The sequence below is a fragment of the Salmo trutta genome, chromosome 11 (assembly GCF_901001165.1).
Source record: "Salmo trutta chromosome 11, fSalTru1.1, whole genome shotgun sequence".
Classification (NCBI taxonomy): Eukaryota; Metazoa; Chordata; class Actinopteri; order Salmoniformes; family Salmonidae; genus Salmo; species Salmo trutta.
This window is the reverse complement of record NC_042967.1, coordinates 14,546,062-14,567,607: the sequence shown is the minus strand read 5'-3', so window position 1 is coordinate 14,567,607 and position 21,546 is coordinate 14,546,062. Positions and strand designations below refer to the sequence as shown.

At 41.5% G+C, this 21,546-nt stretch overlaps 1 protein-coding gene across 3 annotated transcripts; it reads right to left on the bottom strand.

The window, feature by feature from the left end:
* Positions 1-242: 242 nt before the first annotated feature.
* Positions 243-18,862, bottom strand: LOC115202270 (ATP-binding cassette sub-family G member 2-like). Of its 3 annotated transcripts, none has more exons than XM_029766295.1 (16): positions 18,846-18,862; positions 14,124-14,371; positions 10,988-11,047; positions 10,762-10,876; positions 10,394-10,546; positions 9,426-9,583; positions 8,518-8,669; positions 8,254-8,352; positions 7,418-7,668; positions 5,792-5,874; positions 4,238-4,327; positions 3,649-3,773; positions 3,165-3,319; positions 2,208-2,297; positions 1,671-1,798; positions 243-1,117 (listed from the first exon to the last, which is right to left on the bottom strand). In XM_029766295.1, exons 2-16 carry the CDS (start codon positions 14,351-14,353, stop codon positions 970-972), a joined length of 2,037 nt encoding a protein of 678 aa, XP_029622155.1. In that variant the 5' UTR covers positions 14,354-14,371; positions 18,846-18,862; the 3' UTR covers positions 243-969. The 3 variants fall into 3 exon arrangements, with proteins under 3 accessions (XP_029622155.1, XP_029622153.1, XP_029622156.1); XM_029766293.1 differs by lacking the exon at positions 18,846-18,862 and adding an exon at positions 16,747-16,819; XM_029766296.1 differs by lacking the exon at positions 18,846-18,862 and adding an exon at positions 16,747-16,796 and having other exon boundaries at positions 14,124-14,356.
* Positions 18,863-21,546: the final 2,684 nt, after the last annotated feature.

The window sequence follows — 21,546 nt, the reverse complement described above, 5'->3', positions numbered from 1 at the left end:
TCTGGGTCGTTGTTTGATACGTTTTGAACACACCGATAGTGACTCTAAACCTTGAATATAAGGTGTCAGTAATGGACCTGTCGTGTACTTTGAACCGGTTTGATTGGAGTTGATATATGTTGGGGGATTAAGTGAGATTAAATAGGATTATACCCTCTATTGACCTAAATGCCTGTTCTGGAGATGAGACGCCTGCTCTGTCACCAAAAAGTCTCACAAAGGTGACCATTTAGGCCTCTGTATGTGTTCAAGGAGTCAGGCATTTATTGCATATGGTCCATTGGAACCACGCTGTCAACTGTTGGTATCATTGATTTTGGCTATACATTGTTGGTAGGTACATAATTACCACTCAAAGTTACATGAAAATGTTTATAAAAGCATTGTTTCCAAAAACTAGTATACATAAAAAGGTAATAAACACAATAGAAACAAACACTTCAATGATTACACACAAAAAAAGCACTAATAAAAGTCATTCATAATTTTTTACATATAAACATAATTCAACATAATTTTTCTAATAAATGAGTTCAGTTCCTCTATAAATAGAAACGATTAACTAAATTCCAAGGCATAGTCTCGTACTAGACTGGAACAAATGCTACTAAATAAACACAGCAGTCAACATGAGAACAATGGCTACTGGAGGGCAGAGATTCCACATTAATATTCATGTGGTGAAAATGTACATTCATGCATAGATATTGAACGTTAAAGTGACAGTTCAGACAAATTACTCATTTACAGTGCTAGTGTAGCTAGTTCAGCAAAGCCAAAGCGTGGATTGCAGTCTCCACTTGTCCAGGAAATGAATGTGAATATGTAATTTGGCTGAACTACCCATTTAACCTGTCTCAGTGCAAACCATAGGCACACTGCTTCATGTGTATGGAGAGAGAAACTACTGGCAGTTTGTCATTGATATAACCACAGAGGAGTCAATTGTAAGGCAAAGTAAGACACTTCTTATGTGAACTTCTTAATAAACCGCAGCTTCAGATAGGCGATGACCAAGAAAATTAGTGTCATTATCGCCAAGGCAACGTGGTTTTCCCATAGTCCCCATGTAGTGTATTCTATTCCTAGGTAGTCCAGGTATTGTTCCCCTGTGCACCTGGAATGAGATGGAGAGAAGACCAAACAAACGTTCACCACTGTGTATCTATGGGATCCCGTGGGCAGGCAAGGCTGGGTCACGTTAAATAGGAAGAAAGTGTTTTGAAACGGACTGAAACCTGAACTAATTTGAGGTTTCAGCTGAAAAGGACTCTGGATCAAATTTTATTGCGTCGTAGGATAATTGTGTTTATTCTCTAATATATATTTTTGAATTGTATCAAATAATTCAGCCTTCGCTGCTATTGATACCCAGTAATGATGCCTTATTGAAATAAGCCATTCTCTAATGTAAGGCAGGGGATCTAGCTAACACACAACCGCTGCTCCATCTACAATGACTTCCTCAGTAGATGGTGCTAGAGGTACTCCAGTGACCATAGGCACTGCACTTAATGACAGCATGTATGTAGCCTACTGGTAATACTAGTTATATACCCTATAAACCGTATTTAAGTCAGCCAACATCTATCACTATTTCTAAGCAAAAAATAAAAAGATAACTTCCACAGTGTGTGTGTGTGTGTGTGTGTGTGTGTTACGTTACTCACGTTATCCCGAGAGCGTGAGTAGTGTTCATACTACAGTTGGTCATCATGCCAGAGCCAGGAGACATGGTGGTGTGAATGGCAGGGTCCTCACAGAACTTCAGCCCCACAAACTCGTTGATCTCCAGGGCCTAGTCATTAAGAAACGTTACAATACTTAGTAATACAGTTTTATTATACTATATAATAACATACTGTATATATTAATATTTACAACAATTCTATATGTAATGAATAGCGCTATAACAGTTGAAGAAATTATTCTAATTAATACAGTATGGCAACATTTCACTAGATCAATTAAGAGGTTGTGGCTGACTGAGGTACTTACTGTTAGACCGTAGCGAGGGATACTGAGGTACTTACTGTTAGACCGTAGCGAGGGATACTGAGGTACTTACTGTTAGACCGTAGCGAGGGATACTGAGGTACTTACTGTTAGACCGTAGCGAGGGATACTGAGGTACTTACTGTTAGACCGTGCGAGGGATACTGAGGTACTTACTGTTAGACCGTAGCGAGGGATACTGAGGTACTTACTGTTAGACCGTAGCGAGGGATACTGAGGTACTTCAACCAGGCCAGCCAGTTCATGATACTGGGCAGGTTCACCAGCAGACCTGAGAAGATCTGACAACACATCAATAAATATTAATTCACCAATGAGGATCCCCCCTAAATTGCAATTTGACCAGGAAATTGCGATTTTACAAGACAGACCTGGTAAGATGGAAAGAGCCCAACAAGCAGAACAAGATACAATAATGTTATCGCCCCAAGGATCCAACACAGCCACAGAGAGAGAGTTGATCGGCAGGTAGCCTAGCGGTTAGAGAGGCGAGCCAGCAACCAGCAACCGGAGCGTTAAAGAGGCAAACCAGCAACCAGAGGGTTGCCAGTTCGGATCCCGGGTCTGACATGAAGAAATCTGTCGGGAAGAGAGCTGGCAACCGGAGGGTTGCTGTATAAAATCCTAGATGCTGTTGCCTGCCGTTTTGCCCTTGAGCAAGACACTTAACCCCCCACAACAACAGCTCCCTGGGCGCCCAGTGTGGCAGCCCCCCGCATATCTACAAAACCTGGCGTGTATGCATATAGGTCTTTCAGAGGGGTGAGGGTAAAAGTCAAATTTCGGTTGGACCTCGTGTGCAATTGACCAATAAAGTGATCTTAATCTGATCTTAGTCTTAACACCACAGAACCTATCTAAAGATCAAACAGAAAGACAGACAATAACACCACAGATCCTACATCACTTTAATCCAAGGCTAGAAAAGATGACGGCCATTTCCCACTGTAATATCCATGTGTAACCTTGGTATGCAACGCTAGCTTATAATTTATGTCTATACATAACTAGCAAATAATACTAGTGGGACAGCGCTGAACTTGAACCATAACTGGCATTGCAATACAACTCAGGTGCACCCTGCGCGTCCCTGAGTACCCCACCGCGCGCATGTGGCCACCGCATTACACCCTCGTCCCTACACTCACCATCATGAAGACGAAGCTGATGGTCATGAAGATGTTGGCCATTGCCACCACACTCTGGTCGGCAGAGATGGCCATGGTCATGGCGGTGGCTGTGTAGGCCACCAGGGTCACGGTGAACATGAAGATGAAGAAGGCTGCCGGAGTGGTTTTGAAACCTGCAGGAGAGACACACACTTGAATGTTAAGATCATTTCAGAGACTGGTATTGAGTGGTAGGGTACATGCCCCTGTGCAAAGAGGGTTTGAGAGCCGTCTTTGACCTTTCTTGACCTTTTACTGTCTGTGCCATTACCGTCTCAAATCTAATTGTATTTGTCACGTACACAGTTTATACAGCAGGTATAAAAGTTGCAGGGAAATGCTTGTGTGCTAGCTACCTCAACATCTACTCTATGTCCCTCTCTATTTTCCTTCCATCTTGACAATTCAAATTTAATCTTCATAAATGCGAATGTCTCATTCCCATGTTGTGCATCCAACCCACCTATCATGAAGTAGGCCACGCAGCTGAAGATGATGGCGGGGATGGTGCGCAGGGTGATGATGTCAGACAGGATCTTGGACAGGAAGTAGACTGAGACTCTGTAATACCCGCTGATGTACTCATGGCTGTTGGGGACAACAAAGACAAGAAGTCTACATTAACTCATACTGAGTGGTTTATTTTCTAACTTCCTTGGCTAGGGCCATTTGGAACTAATGCTTGCCGGGGTATTTCATACTGAAAATGCTCATTTACAGAATAATTAGAAGTACAAAGTTCAAACAGTGAACCTAATGTAGCTGTAAACGAATGCTTGTTGTCCATTTCATACTGATAAGTATTTAGGCAGAGACAGTGTCTTCATAATCATATATATATATATATATAATAGAGAGATTGAGATTTGTTGTTTTATAATACATTTTTCCTCCACTCCAGATCCAACCTTATACATACGAACAACAACTTACAGACACACACAAACAATGACTACATCTCATCTGGCCAGACCCGCATGCTCACACCCCCATATTCTATATTTCAAAGAGACCAGGTTATAGTGGTGCCACTGGTCTACTACAGTACGTACACAAACAGCTTCCTCTCTGTGATGAAGAGTTCGGCAGCGGACAGCGTGCTGAAACATTGGTTGGTGGTGATGAAGAAAAGAGCACCAATCCTACAAGAGGGGAAACATCATGTCATGACATGAAATCCTTATGTTCTGCCCAGTCATGCATGGAATGAAAGGGGGTAAACCCCTATTGAAATGAATGCTACATGTTTTGCTGTGTGTGTACTCCATCGGCCTTCAGACTAAAGGGACTAAGGGAGTGGAGTCATACTGTAGGTCTAATTGGACCCAGACCTGGATTCAAATACTATTTTAAATATCTCAATTACTTTCACATACATTCAAAGTGAGTATTCAGATACAGTTTATTTGAAAAGACAGGTTGTTGAATATTTTAATGTATTTGGAAATACACTTGGAAAGTATTTGTCAGTATTTTAAAATACTATTTTCAAATACCTGGGTTAAATAAATTGGAGTGTATTTGAGTATTTGAAATACAATTTGGCAGACAATTATTATTATTATTTTTTTTTTTACAAATAACCATTAAAATACTAAATTAAAGGTAATGTTTGGGCTATGTATTTGAAAATACTCAAATACACAGAAAAATAAGTTTCTAAATATTACATAACTCAAATACACATGTATTTGAACCCAGGTGTGATTGTACCAATAAAATAATGAGCAAAATCCTGATTATTGTAAGCAGACTAATACACTAGTTAAAGACTCTCTAATGTACTTGTCCTCTTGCTCAGTTGTGCACCGGGGCCTCCCACCCCTCTTTCTATTCTGGTTAGAGCTAGTTTGCGCTGTTCTGTGATGGGAATAGTACACAGCATTGTACGAGATCTTCAGTTTTTTGGCAATTTATCGAATGAAAAAGCCTTCATTTTTCAGAACAAGAATAGACTGACGAGTTTCAGAAGATAGTTCTATGCTTCTGGCCATTTTGAGCCTGTAATTGAACCCACAAACGCTGATGCTCCAGATACTCAACTAGTCTAAAGAAGGCCAGTTTGATTGCTTCTTTAATCAGAACAACAGTTTTCAGCTGTGCTAACATAATTGCAAAAGGGTTTTCTAATGATCAATTAGCCTTTTAAAATGATAAACTTGGATTAGCTAACACAACGTGCCTTGGAACACAGGAGTGATGGTTGCTGATAATGGGCCTCTGTACGCCTATGTAGATATTCCATTACAAATCAGCCGTTTCCAGCTACAATACTAATTTACAACATTAACAATGTCTACACTGTATTTCTGATCAATTTGATGTGATTTTAATGGACAAAAAATGTGCTTTTCTTTCAAAAACAAGGACATTTCTAAGTGACCCCAAACTTTTGAACGGTAGTGTAAATGTCTGCATTATCCTGTTATAACATCTTTCTCCCAAAGCAGAGTCATTTACTAACCTAACCTTTACAGGCAGACACTGCCGTTGTTCTGCCCCATGGGTTCCCATCAGTTTCAGTCTACAGATTAATTGAAATCAGATCACCTTACAGCCCATTCTGAGATGGATTGAAGGTGTTGTTATAAAAATGGTTCCCCCACCTGTTCTGTATTCCACTCTGGTCGTCCTTCACCCCGAAGAAAATGGCGCCCACAATAAGAGCTAGAAAAATGGTGACTCCCAGCTGCCCAAAAGAGAAACATTGTAAATTTAGTAGCCAGGTCAAAGGTCAGCAAATCAGACAATCATAACATCATATTTTACATCATGATCCGCAATGCGCCGTGGCATTGGGGAGTAAACAATCTTATATGTCTGACAATTTGCCTTACACAACTGAGACTTCAGTCGCATGAGAGAGCCCATTTTCATCAAAGGTCCAGGCACGTTTTAATGTAAACACATCTCTTTAGGTCTATAGAAAAAAGGGTTTAGCTCTCAGAGAAGAAAAAAATATAATTTTCTTAAAATACAGTTAGGTAAGAAGCTATGATGAATACAAAGGTCAGGAGAAGTATCACTACTTCTCCTGGCCTTGCAGAGGCAAAGGGTCTAACCCTGATAGAACCTGATTACTCTATTAAGAACCCTGATAAAACCTGATTAGTCCATTAAGAACCCTGATAGAACCTGATTAGTCCATTAAGAACCCTGATAGAACCTGATTAGTCCATTAAGAACCCTGATAGAACCTGAGTAGTCCATTAAGAACCCTGATAGAACCTGATTAGTCCATTAAGAACCCTGATAGATCCTGATTAGTCTATTAAGAACCCTGATAGAACCTGATTAGTCCATTAAGAATGTGGACATTCTTAAAACTAGGTATATTCCCACACAAACTACACCGAATCAGCGCTCTCCACACTCTCCCTCATCCATTCTCATCCACAGACCGGTAGTCCATGTTGGGTAAGAAAGAGAGAAAACAAAGAGAGAAAGGGTGAAATCTCCGGAGCGACATTTGTTTTAATCCTGACGATTTACATTTTATGACAGGCCTAACCGGCCCCAGCGCGGTTCCCAGGGTGAGAGGATAAGCTAATAAGGTTGAGCCTTTTTCACCTCATTCCCCAAGCCCCTCATGTGGAAGCCCAGCGCGGGTCATGGTGTGATCATGTGACAAAGGTCTGGGCCCACTGGGGGGGGGGGGGTTGTGGCCAGATATGATATCACTTCAGTTCTAGGCCCGGAGAGGCAACAGCAGGGTCACAACAGTCAGCAAAGCTGATTAGCTAGGTCTCCAGCCTTTAAGATCCAGACCCCAGCCTGGGATTATTGTCGATTTACTACGAGGCCAATTAGCTGTTAATAACTCTTGAAGTGAGATACTTCTGATGGCATGTTGTTGCCTAGGATGACTAATGAGGGCACTAAGTTGTCAGAACTCCCTCCTCCCGCCAACTGCGTCACCCTTTAAGCGCAAAAGAGCTTGTTGTGAAGTGGAGAAAAGTATGTGGGCTGCAATTAAAAAACATACTATTCTCAAGACACTTGCTCGGAGGGTAAGTCCGGTCATAAGGTTGTTGGTGATAGGAGCGTAGCTAAATCCATTACCCTTTAATTCTGAGAATCCTCTCCCCACTGGGGTGTGTTTGAAATGAGTTTAGGGGACATTGGTACAGCACCTCTTAAACTTGAAACCCACAAATAGAAATCCGGTGACTATTGGTGTGTGTGTGCGTCTGTATCGGTGTGTGTGCGTCTGTATCGGTGTGTGTTCTAACCTGTGCGACGGAGGTCTGGGGGTTCAGCGCCAGGTTCCGGAAGGTTCTGCCTAGGACCCAGTGGAGCTGGGTGAAGAAGGAGCTGTTGTAGGTGATGGTACGGGACATGGGCTTGGTGGTGTACTGCTTTCCCTGGGTGATCCTCTCCAGCTCGACCTGGGTGTCTCTGAAGTAGGAGCAGTTCCTGTACTCCTCCACTAGATGCTCCTCGATGGTCTGCCTGGAGCCACTCAGCTCCTCAAAGTCAATGTCTAGGATGGGAGAGAACCAAGAGTCAATACACACTGTTAAAGGTTGGAGACCATCACCCCTTAATTCACCCAGGCAAAAACACTTTTTTCAATCAATACCCTTATCCTAGGTGCACAAGACCCAGATACAAATTCATTGAAGTCCAGTCCGAGATCCGGCTGACTACTCCCATTGTACCAAAACGGTTCCTTCCACAATCCACACCAATAGTGTATGCCTGTCGCTATTAGCATTAGCCATAGCCTCTCAAAGGCCAACAAATCCTACTGTACCAGTACAGATCAGAGGGTTTTTCACATTGAACTGATAGGATTAACGGGGGTTATCCAACTGCCTGGCCTCCAGCCTCAGGCCCTGGCTGCAGCATCAGCCACCCGCTCCCTCCAACCCCTGTCCCTGTCTGGGCAACGCCAAGCCTCCTGCACCCCTAATCTCACTGACCCAGGGGCAGATGTTTGTGTTAGAGCTCTGGGTCCCTAGTTATTTTACTATGCTGCCAGGGCTCTAAGGCACCTTTCAGGTGCTTGCGAGACTTGGACTCATATACTGCACACTGTTTGTTAGTGTGCGTGTGTGAAAATGACCTTCTCCCTGAATCTTGTTCATAGCAGTGGCAGTAGAATCTCCGTTGATGACGTCTAGGAAGAAGTCGGCTGGGTTGTTGTGGGCCTCGCAGGCGTAACCTAGGATACAACAACACATTTGAACATTAGTCTCCCCTATATCAATCTCTATTCTGCTCTGTCACATTCAGGACTTTTACATCAATCTAACTTCCTTTATCTCTTAAACAATACAACAACGGTAGCTCCTTATACTTTGTGTGTAGTATTGATATTGAAGGTTACCTATGTCGGCAAAATAGTCCAGTGCATTCTGGGCCGGCCCATGGTACACCTGTTTGCCGCTAACTAACAGGGTCAGGGAGTCGAACAGCCGGTAGATGGAGTAACGCGGTTGGTGGATGGACATGATGATGGTGCGTCCCTGATTGGCCATTCTAAAAGGAGATAAGACAATGAAAAAAGGTCTGGAGGTCTACATTTAACAGGGCAGCCAATAAGAAAGGTAGGACATTTAGAGGACAAATGTGGTGCAAATTAAACAGGGTACTGTCACGTCCTGACCATAGTAAGATGTTATTTTCTATGGTAGAGTAGGTCAGGGCGTGATGTGTTTTTCTATGTTTTGTATTTCTATGTTTAAGTTCTAGTTTTTCTATTTCTATGTTGTTGTTTTTTGGGTTGATCTCCAATTGGAGGCAGCTGGTCCTCGTTGTCTCTAATTGGAGATCATATTTAAGTAGGGGTTTTTCTTCCTGGGTTTTTATATTTTGAGTAGTGTTTGTTTCTCTCTGCGTCACAGTTTGTTGTTTTGTCATTTCAGTTATTTATGCATTGCAAAGTTTCACGGATTTAATAAAAAATTTGGAACTATAACCACGCTGCACTTTGGTCTGCTACTTTCGACAGCCGTGACAGGAAGGGAATAAGAAAAGCATCAAATATGAAATGTAGGATACCTACCACTAACCCCACCCATTATGAATCAATCCAAAGTAAATGAAATGGCTTTCCTTCTTGGAATATTAGTGCTATACCTTTTGAGCAGTAGCAGGACAGAGTTAGCGGTGCTAGCGTACAGGCCCGTTACAGTAACAGTTTAGAGCTACAGATACCTTTTGAGCAGCAGCAGGACAGAGTTAGCGGTGCTAGCGTAAAGGCCTGTTACAGTAACAGTTTAGAGCTACAGATACCTTTTGAGCAGCAGCAGGACAGAGTTAGCGGTGCTAGCGTCCAGGCCCGTGGTGGGTTCATCCAAGAAGAGAACAGAGGGGTCGATGATGAGCTCCATGCCGATGTTGGTCCTCTTCCTCTCCCCTCCAGAGATCCCCCGGATCATCTCGGTACCAACCTGGAGAGGAACACAATCACATCACATGATAGCCCTTGGACATCTATCATATGCTGTATGGTACCACAGCCTTGTATGACATGATGGCCTGAAACCTTCAAAATGACATTGGAAGACATTGGTGAGAAGGAAGCAATTTTACTGCACATCTACAATGGCTATACAAAACATTAAGAACACCTGCTCTTTCCATGACATAGACTGACCAGGTGAATCCAGGTGAAAGCTATGATCCCTTACTGATGTCACTTGTTAAATCCACTTCAATCAGTGTAGATGAAGGGGAGGAGACAGGTTAAAGAAGGATTTCTAGGCCTTGAGACAATTGTGAGATGGATTGTGTATGTGTGCCATTCAGAGGGTTAATGGGCAAGACAAAAGATGCCTTTGAACAGGGTATGGTAGTAGGTACCAGGCGCACCAGTTTGAGTTTGTCAAGAACTGCAACCCTACTGGGTTTTCCACGCTCAACAGTTTCCTGTGTGTATCAAGAATGGTCCCCCTCCCAAAGGACATCCAGCCAACTTGACACAACTGTGGGAAGCATTGGAGTCAACATGGTCCAGCATCACTGTGTGTGGGGGGGTGCAACTCAATATTAGGAAGGTGTTTGGTATACTCACTGTATATAGTGAAGGGAAAATACTGTGGACGGTTTGATCATAGAGATCCTATTAAATTGCATTTAGTCCTACTCAAACTCAAATTCCTAATTCTATGGGTTTGACTCTCATAGGCTCATAATGCTATCATGAATTCAGTCCTGAACAGTCGTCTCAACATTTCCATTCTGTCTATGTTACAACGTACCTTAGCGTCAGCCACCTTGGTCAGGCCTAGCTCGGTGATGAGGTCGTTGACCCTGGCCTCCTTCTCTTTCTGGGGCACGGAGCGGGGCAGACGCAGCGCTGCAGAGAATCGCAGGTTCTCCCTCACCGTCAGAGTTCCCATCACCACGTCGTCCTGGTGAGGTCACAGAGACAAAGGTCAGAGGTCACTGACTGGGGTAATATGGTCAGGAGCTTTGAAAAAGTACTGTAGCTACACTGTTTTTTTCCCTGCTGTTGGACCCTAGAGTTTTGTTGTACATGTCTCCATTGAATATGCTCTTCTAACTGTGCCATGGTCTCCGACAATATGTTGCGATAAGGTTTACAACAGGTAGCCAATAGACTTACCTGGACAACATAGCCGGAGAGGCACTTGAAGTTGGGTGGTTGTGGCGCCCCGTCGATCAGCACCTCCCCTGAGAGACCAGAGGGGTCCTTCCTGGCTGCTAGAACATCCAGGAACCTAACCATAATGTTAGATCAATAATCACTATGGCAACCTGTGGGACCTTTTTTTTGTAACAAGCAATGTAATGCCTTCAAGATAAACCGTTGTCATCAACACAATACTCACGAGGACTTTCCACTTCCAGTGGGTCCTAGAATAGCATTTAGACCCGGTCTCATGATGCCACTGCAAGACAACGACAAAACGCATAAGATATTTTAAGATGCACTGAAACATTCCACATATTTACCATAATAAACATGTTATCAACACACATTGTGTTACATCATGTTTATACCAATGAGAAGTGTAGCACTGTATTCTAAATTATGAAAGACTTACAAAAATCAACAAGAGTATAGGCCTACAGTTCAGTTGCAAATCAGTAAATGGATTTGGATATGTCATTCATAAGCATTTCAAACGGTTGGACTAAGTCGGTCAAATCAAAGCTAGATGAACCTAACATTGAATCAATACCAATAAAAAGGTCTGAACTCTTGGAATTGTGGCTATGAAAAGGAAATATGTTGATTTCATCTCAGAGGAACTTTGAAGTGTTTTGCTCCATAAACCACTTTCAGAATTGTGAAAAGCTGATTAAGGACCAGGAATTATAGGACATAACTTTATCATCAAACAAAATGCTAGATTTATAGCACCTTATGACATGCTTACGACAGGTTTATAGCACCCATTCAAGTCATGGGCAAAGAATTTTTGTCATCTACTTTCTATACTCACAATGTTACGCAAATGTCTTATCAAACCATTACATACGGCGGCAAAAGTTATCACGCCAGTCCAGCAAGTTGATCAAGTGTCAAGGGCTTGTGTTTTTAATGTGTAAACATTGTCTCTATAGCATAGTCATACACATGGAAGAATCCCAAGTGACAGAGTGAAAAGGAGGAGGTTTGGTTCTCCAATTAACCGATTCAAACAGCACAAAGAAAACGGTGAACACAAAGACCTCCAACAATCTGAGAAAGAAATGATCAATACCAATGTATAATGGTCCAAAACAAGAATACAGAATCAAATCTTGTGATTCCACAAAGAACATTTGCACAATTGGTATAAAAAAGCATCTGTCATATAAAAACAATTAAAAAGCTGAATTATAAAGGCTTGTAGTGTAGAATCACGTGACAGCATTTAATTTGGTTCCTTGGCAGCCTGCTCCACAGTGCATCAAAGAGATTACACGCAAGAAACCATGCTTAATATCATATAATTAACACTAGGGGAAACGGACCAAAACTTGTGTGAAATTACGCATTCCTCCCTGGGAAATGTCAAGTACATTTAATGCCATCAGAAAAAAAAGACATTTGAATTTTCCACTGCACTATTGTTCATTGTGGTCTGAGTATGCTAGCCCTAATCTCAAATGGAGAGGCCTGTATGTTTTGTCAACTTGTGTTAATGATCTCTCTCCCGCTTTTGGTTTCACTTCACTTTCACGCTCTCTCTGACACACACACACACACACACCTAAAACCTCTTCATGAGTATTGGAGACAGCAAACTTATCTCCTATAATTGAGTTAGATCCATCAATGACATTCACAAGCATTCCTAATTTGTTAACACTCCCTTAATTCACTTGTAAAGGGGCAGTGGTGGGAAAAGTACCCAATTGTCATACTTGAGTAAAAGTAAAGATACCTTAGTAGAAAATGACTCAAGTAAAAGTGAAAGTCGACCAGTAAAATACTACTTGAGTAAAAGTCTAAAAGTATTTGATTTTAAATATACTTAAGTATCGAAAGTAAATGGAATTGCTAAAATGTACGTAAGTATCAAAAGTATAAACCATTTCAAATTCCTTATATTACGCAAACCAGACGGCACAATTTTCTCATTTTTTTGTTGTTGACGGACAGCAGGGCACACTCCAACACTCAGACATAATTTACAAACAAAGTATCTATGTTTAGTGAGTCCGCCAGATCAGAGGCAGTAGGGATGACCAGGGATGTTCTCTTGATAAGTGTGTGAATTGGACCATTTTCCTGTCAAAATATAACGAGTACTTTTGGGTGTCAGGAAAAATGTATGGAGTAAAAAGTACATTATTTTATTTAGGAATGTAGTGAAGTAAAAGTAAAAGTTGGCAAAAATATGTAAAGTAAAGATACCCCCAAAAATGACTGAGGCTGTACCAAGAAAGACATAAGCAAACGAGCTCAACACAGAGCGAAAAAGAGGTGAATCTGCCAATAAATCCACATCGTATTAGCTTCATAATCCCCAAATGTAATTGGGTGGTCAAAGTGTATATTAACTTCAGGTCCACTAGCATTTCGGCGTGTGTGTGTGTGTTATTGTAGCTAGTTATTGAGTATTTTTACATGCACAGTAATAATTTGATATTAAACTGATTAATGGCAGTAGGCAGATTATGCAATAGCCATGTATACACCTTACTCTGCTTATCTTAAATCGGCGTAAGGTCAAAATCGAAGTAAGCATATGCCGATAAAAAAAAAAGTTTTCTGAGCAATCTTTTGAATTATTAGGACATGTAAACACCTTAATCTGCATTCTAGCGGTGTATTTGATCTGCGCATGTGCCAGCACCAGCCGAGCAAGCCTCCCTCTTTAGCGCGAGTGAAGTGAGTTTGGAACAACTGAATGTATGAGTCTTAGAAGTAGTTTTCACATACAAACCTTGTATCTCCCAACTCAGAATCAAATATGCTTCCAAAAAATAACATGGTCGCTGTGGTTGAACGTTAATTTTAATTGCCGATTTTCTGCATTTAACAGTGCCATCAGGTAGCCTGACTTCAGATGTGTCCATGTAAACAGGATTATTAGGGAAATCATTTTCATCTAACTATTATATTAATCTGACTATGCACAATAATCACCTTATTGTGTGCATGTAACCTTACTCATTTTATGCCATTTAGCAGACGCTTTTATCCAAAGGGACTTACAGTCATGTGTGCATAAATGTTTCATATGGGTGGCCCCAGCGGGAATCAAACCTTTAGCCTTGGCGTTGCAAGCTCCATGCTCTACCAACTGAGCCACACAGGACTGTGTGTGTGTGTGTGGATGCATGTGATCAAACTCACTTTAATCATCCACTAGTCAATTAGTATCACTAAAACTTGTGTGTTTGGGCATGTTTCAAGGTGGAAGCCTGTGTGTAGAATACATGAGAGTGTGTGTGCATCTTTGAAAGTGTGTGTTTGTCTGCTTGTGTCTGTGTGTACATGAGAGCAAAGGATCCACTAACTCCACTCACTTGAGGTCCACCAGTATCTCCCTGGCAGTGTTCTTCCTCTTGCAGAGCGGTCCAGTCTTCAGCTTCACCTTGTACTGGATGCTGTGGAAGCTGACCGTGGAGCCCCGGGGCTGCAGCTTGTTCAGCTCCACCATGGTGCTGCTGGTTATGACTTTGATCCTGGGCGTCCCGTTGGTGGACGTGACGTCTTCAATCATGGCGACGCTGATGTGATTGGCTCGATCGGTCATTATCTGCAGGGGTGAGACCTGTGGGGATTGGTCAAGGGATAGGTCTGAAATTGATACACTATTTTCCTTGTGTAGTGCACTACTCAAATCAAATGTTATTGATTGCGTGCACATACTTTGCAGATGTTATCAGAGGTGCAGCGAAATGCTTGTATTTCTAGCTCAGACAGTGCAGTAATACCTAACAATACACACATATATATAATAATATAATAAAAAGAAAGGTATTAAGAAATATCATGACGAGCAAGTCAGAGTCCGGAATATAAATATATATGTATGTGATGGTGTGTATAGACATTATGGACAGTATATGAATAGAAAAGGTGTGTACAGCAGTAATTATATAGGATGGCCTTGACTAGAATACAGCATATACATATGAAGTGGGTAAAATAGTATGTAAACATTATTAAAGTGACCAGTGTTCAATGACTATGTACATAGGGCAGCAGTCTCTAAGGTGCGGGGTTGAGTACCAGGTGGTAGTCGGCCAGTAACAGTGACTTAAGTTCAGGGTACATTTTTATTTTAGTCATTTAGCAGACGCTCTTATCCAGAGCGACTTACAGTAGTGAATGCATACATTTCATTTCATGCATTTTTTTGTACTGCCCCCCCATGGGAATCGAACCCACAACCCTGGCGTTGCACACACCATGCTGGCGTTGCAAACACCATGCTCTACCAACTGAGCCACAGGGAAGGCCCTGGACAGAGGCCGGCTAGTGGTGACTATTTAATAGTCTGATGGCATGGAGATGGAAGCTGTTTTTCAGTCTCTTGGTCCCAGCTTTGATGCACCTTTACTGTCTCCACTTTCTAGATGGTAGCGGGTGAACAGGTTGTGGCTCGGGTGGCTGATGTCTTTTATGATTTTCTTGGCCTTCTAGTGACACCGGGTGCTGTAGATGTCTTGTAGGGCAGGCAGTGTAGAGCCCTGCGGTTGCGGACGGTGCAATTGCTGTACCAGGAGGTGATACAGCCTGACAGGATACTCTCAATGGTGCATCTGTAGAAGTTTGTGAGGGTCTTAAGGTTCAAGCTGTTGGGTCTTAGGGGCTGTTGCACCTTCTTCACCACACTGTCTGTGTGGATGGACCATTTCAGGTTGTCAGTGATGTGCACGCCGAGGAACTTGATGCTTTCCACCCTCTCCACTGCTGCCCCGTCGGGGTGGATGGGGCGTGCTCTCTCTGCTGTCTCCTGAAGTCCACGATCAGCTCCTTTGTTTTGTTGGCTGCCTCATCGTTGTTGGTAAATCAGGCCCACCACTGTTGTGGCATCTGCAAACTTGATGATTGAGTTACTTCTGACCAAAGTGATTCTGGTCAAAAGAAGTACACTACTGTATGGAGAATAAATAGGGTGTCACTTAATTTGAGATTTAGAGTGGATAAATAGAAGGACTTTTAATGTGTTTTATTGATGCCTTTAGGACATACTTTGGTGTATGAATCGGAGCGGTTCAATTAAGGGAGGGATATACTGTAGAGACAAACTTCAGACTTTTAGGAAGAGTGATACGCATTCATCATTACATTCAGATGTGGAGATGTGGAAACATTGGGCACATTGTCTGCATATCTGAGCACATTTAATTAGGATCAGTCTAAATGAATGTCATGCGACCTTTGTGGTGGACTGGTACATAGAGAGAAAGAAGCTCGAGAGACCGGAGAGAGAAGCTTGAGAGAGAAGCACAAATTAAACCAAATAATTGTATCTATTTAATCCTATAGGAATGTATAGACACTGGAAAACAGTATACTCGTCCAATGAGCAGATCTACGTTGAAATTTAGTTAGTTGGACCACTTTCCACATGTACATTCATTGTGCTTACTTTTTTCCCCCACCCTCTCTTAGCATAATTGCTACAAATGTATATAATAGTGACAAAATACTAAATGATATATTCATGTTTTACCATGACTGAAGATAGCCATTCTTGGAAATATGATTTCTGAACGGTTTGAATGGGTGACCATAATTGTTCAACTGGGAATGCAATGCATGGATGACTAAGTAACGTTAGGTTGTTTCTGCGTGAAAAACGTATGTAGCCTTCATTTCCTGGACGTAAAGTAAACAACAATATTTCATTGTACAAAAATGGTCAAAGTCAATGTTTTCTTTTACCAAACACGCATGCAGTTGAGTGGGGTCTTTTACAAAAACTTGAACAAAATTGAATCATCGTCTGGAACTAAAAGATAATCGCCCGTTATTTTTTATATAATACTAGCATGTAGAAGCAGGATGATACTAAAGAATTCACGAGGAGGATCACGTCACCGTTATGCATGGCATTTAGCCTTCAAATGATATAGCAAATTTAGCCTAAAATAAAATAGATCCCATCTGAAAATATCATGCAAAACGGATACATACCCGCCTGTAAACTTTGAAACGCTATACCGTCCTCTCCAGTCTTGTACTCAAAAAGACCGAACCAAGCCACGCGTGTGACCAACGATCCGCTTTGGCCAATGAATTTATACTACCGGTGTTGAATAAGAGAAGCCGCTATGGAAAAATCTCAATACATACTCTTCGCGTAATCTCTCCTCGGCCTCCTTCTCAAAACTCATTGGAGGAGAAGGTCAGAGGGGCGGGACCTCTGGCTTTCTCATCCAATGGGTTTTGAGAAGGAGGCGAGGAGAGAGGACGCGAGGATATATAGTTGAGATCTTCCCTATGACAGTGTGGGCGCCTCCCAAACCAAGCCATGCCGTTAAATTGTGCAAAGCTTGTGCATGAATGGCTCAACATGGACGTTGGCAAATAAGCATTTCAACATTTTCAATAGAACCACCTTCTCTTTCAATTGCTCTCACACGTATCCAGAGCACAACCCCATTGATTGAGATCATCTCTGTCCCAAAGTAGCGTGGCAAAAATAGAATACAATTCTGAGGCCCGTAGTTTTACCTGATCTGGTAACCTAATCAAGTAAAACTCCGGACCTTAAATGGTATGATGTAATTAATCTGTTGTAAAAAGGTTTCATATGGGCTATGATGGGACCAGAGTTTTTCTAATCGTGTCAAATGGTTTTAAAAAACTCCTGGAAAAACTTCTGGCCTTGATGAGGATGAAAACCCTGTCAAACTACAGCAACCTTGTATTTGTTCATATTAATTATACATGAATTACGTTTTAAAGGACTAGGGGGTTTCCTAGACACAGACACAGAGAAAGCAACATGATTGGACAATAAAACTCACATGGCTGAGTTGGCTTTATGCAGGTTTGCATCGTGTAGTACTGCCCAATGGTAGGCCTAATTAAAAATGTATTCACAGTCTATGACAGCTATTGTGTTAATTAATTCCCGTTAATCATTTTGGATCGAAAAAGTATAGATAGCCTAGTCAGCCCAGGTTTGAAGATAAACCAAATGTAATCCCATTCACGTTCTCACAAACAAATGGGCTATACATATACAACGTTTAATACCGCTTCGTTTACCCTGGCCAGAGAGACAGGGCGCATAGTAGGTTAGACTATGCAGCTGCTGTTGTTAGTAGCCTAGTTTACAGTTGATCAGACTGAAAAATAGTATCGTTTCCATGCAATACGTCATGTCAGATCGCTAATATTTAGGTATTTAGACTGGTACATTTATGTAACAGTTATTGCTTGTGTAGGGGGAGTGATGTGTTACCAAGCTTGCTAAATACCAGAGGGAAGTAGAGCGCGCGCCTTGAGCTATCGCGATTGTTGTGAATCAAGACACGCAAAGCGCTGCGGCAGCACTCCGATATGAAGGACATAAAAATTGTGTGCGAGTTGACAAATCTTTTTAATGCTAAGCGTCGATATATTTTATATAACTAAATCAGTTGCTTCTACACTTGATTAAAAAGTGCTGTGGCAAATACCGCCTCCTCCTCGCCACAAGTTTTCCTGTGGCCCTGACTGCTGTAGGTCTCTACAATATTGTTCTAAGTTGTCTATATATTTTTGGTGTATATAGGCATAGATTGCATTTGTATTACTGATACAGTGTTATTTGGGTTGTCAACTGGATTCGTTCTGACGTTCGTGATTTCTTGTTTTTGATTATTATTTATGTAGACCTACTTGTTAGACATTTTTTGCTGCACTGTTAGGCGCTATAGTAACACAAGCATTTCCCTGCACCCGCTAACATCTGCTGCTGGGAAGCAATCACTTCAAAACATTTCAGTAATCACACACATGCTCATTTACATAAAGACAAAACAACATCTTCCTATTCAACACTTCCTAAACAAACACATCTAGAGTATCACACACCAATAACGTAAATTATGTCTGGAACGCAGTCCTTCACAGTCAACAACATAAACTAGTAATGGCAAAGGCCCAACTATGTTGACTCAGTGTAACACCTCATACTTTGCTCAGGAATGACCACAGCTGTCTCTCTAGAGAAGAGGAAAGGTGACGGATGACAAGTCATGCTAATACACATTGAGGAAACAAGCAGAGAGAGCTGGAGTTACCAGTTTGTCGGCATTATGACAGCTCTCTCACGACATCACGTATCTCAGTAGCCAAGACAAGGAGGGACCCAGGGTGCATATTCGTACCCGTGGTGTGTGTGTTTGTGACTTATTTCTGGTTTGCTTTTTATGTGGTTGTGTAAACATGGGCTTAGCTGATAAGAGAAAAGGGAGGGTAAGGTAAGGTATAACAAAGTAAATACTTCCCAGTTACAGTCGGAAATCATCAATCAATTCATAACCAGTTTCATAACGCCAGATTATGAAAATTATGAAACAGTCCATCAGCATTTCATAACATTTTGAAAAAGGACAAAACAAATAAAAAATCTGTTTCCCCATCAAATTGTTGTTGATATTTCAATTCAGAACAAATTCATCAAGTAAAAATATATATATTTTACTAGAGACTATGAGGATGGTATCAAAATCGAATAAAATCAAAGTTTATTGCATACAGGTGTAAACAGTAGTGAAACGCTTACTCGCTAACTCTCCTCGACAATTAAGTACAATATCAATCAAGAATCAAATGCTAAATAAAAGGTCAAAAATAACAAGTAGTAAAAAAAACCTGAAGGTGAAAAAAGCAATTAAAAACTATTTGAGATGTATTATATTCAGTAGGATTTATAAAAATATGCTATGTGAAATTATGATGACTGTAATACAAGTAGTAAAGTGAGACGTGACTTCGTTTCTCTGTATACATCAATGATGTCGCTCTTGCTGCTGGTGATTCTCTGATCCACCTCTACGCAGATGACACCATTCTGTATACTTCTGGCCCATCTTTGGAAACTGTGTTAACTAACCTCCAGACGGGCTTCAATGCCATACAACTCTCCTTCCATGGCCTCCAACTGCTCTTAAATGCAAGTAAAACTAAATGCATGATCTTCAACCGATCGCTGCCCGCACCAGCCCGCCCATCTAGCATGACTACTCTGGACGGTATGTGGACAACTACAAATACCTAGGTGTCTGGTTAGACTGTAAACTCTCCTTCCTGACTCACATTAAGCATCTCCAATCCAAAATTAAATCTAGAATCGGCTTCCTATATCATAACAAAGCCTCCTTCACTCATGCTGCCAAACATACCCTCGTAAAACTGACTATCCTACCGATCCTCGACTTCGGCAATGTCATTTACAAAATAGCCTCCAACACTCTACTCAACAAACTGTATGCAGTCTATCACAGTGCCATCCGTTTTGTCACCAAAGCCATACTATATATAATACTACCCACCATTGCGACCTGTATGCTCTCGTTGGCTAGCCCTCGCTTCATATTCGTCGCCAAACCCACTGGCTCCAGGTCATCTACAAGTCTTTGCTAGGTAAAGCCCCGCCATATCGCAGCTCACTGGTCACCATAGCAGCACCCACCCGTAGCATGCGCTCCAGAAGGTATATTTCACTGGTCACCCCCAAAGCTAACTCCTACTTTGGCTGCCTTCCAGTTCTCTGCTACCAATGACTGGAATGAATTGCAAAAATCACTGAAGCTGGAGACATATCTCCCTCACTAACTTTAAGCATCAGCTGTCAGAGCAGCTTACTGAGCATTGCTCCTGTACATAGCCCATCTCTAAATAGCCCACCCAACTACCTCATCCCCATGTTATTTTTTGTTGTTGCTCCTTTGCACCCCAGTATCTCTACTTGCACATTCATCTTCTGCACATCTATCACTCCAATGTTTAATTGCTAAATTGTAATTATTTCGCCACTATGGCCTATTTATTGCATTACCTCCTTAATCTTACTACATTTGCACACACTGTATATAGACTTTTCTATTGTGTTATTGACTGTACATTTGTTTATCCCATGTGTAACTCTGTGTTGTTTGTGTCTCACTGCTTTGCTTTATCTTGGCCAGGTCGCAGTTGTAAATGAGAACTTGTTCTCAATTGGCCTACCTGGTTAAATAAAGGTGAACATTTTTTGAAAAAAAGTATCATACATAAAGTTATAATGATAATAATAATAATGCAAGGTAACACAACAAATAGCAAGAGGGGTGATACAATCTATTTCATTGACAAAAGGATACAGCAGGTGTAGAAAACAGTTGTTTAGTGGAGATATTCTATATTTGGTCCAAAGTGCAAGAGGCACTCCCTGACAAAACAAACCAGAATTTTCATGAGCATTCGTGAGACTGACTGATGCATGCGTGCATACATGAGGCGAGCCCGCACGCCAATGTACACCATAGCTAGAAGCGTTCCCACCCACATCAACTTTGATACACATCTGAAGACTGCATGAGGGCACAGGTGAATGTGAACTTCCATAACCTACAGATGTAGGATCTTAACTTGAACTATATTGGTCACAGCAAAAATAATCTGTAGTTATTAGCTGGCCAAAAGTAGGCTACATGAAAAGTGCAATACTGTTAATGTAACAGTGTGTTGGTGTGTATTTTCAGTGAATTTATGTAAATCAAAGTTCATCTGCATTTCCTATGGTGCAGGAAAATTCTCAGCAACAAAAGTGATCAAATGAAGATACACTTGTAGGATGAGATGACTTATTAAAATTTCAGACAACTCCTGCTGAGAAACTGATGGTTGAGGTTGTCCGATTCCTTTTTCCAGGTACAGCAGCTGCTCTTGACTTTTGATTTCAACCTGCTAGTTTCTCCTACCGCCCATAGTTTCTTGTCAAGAGATTCCTACCTCCTA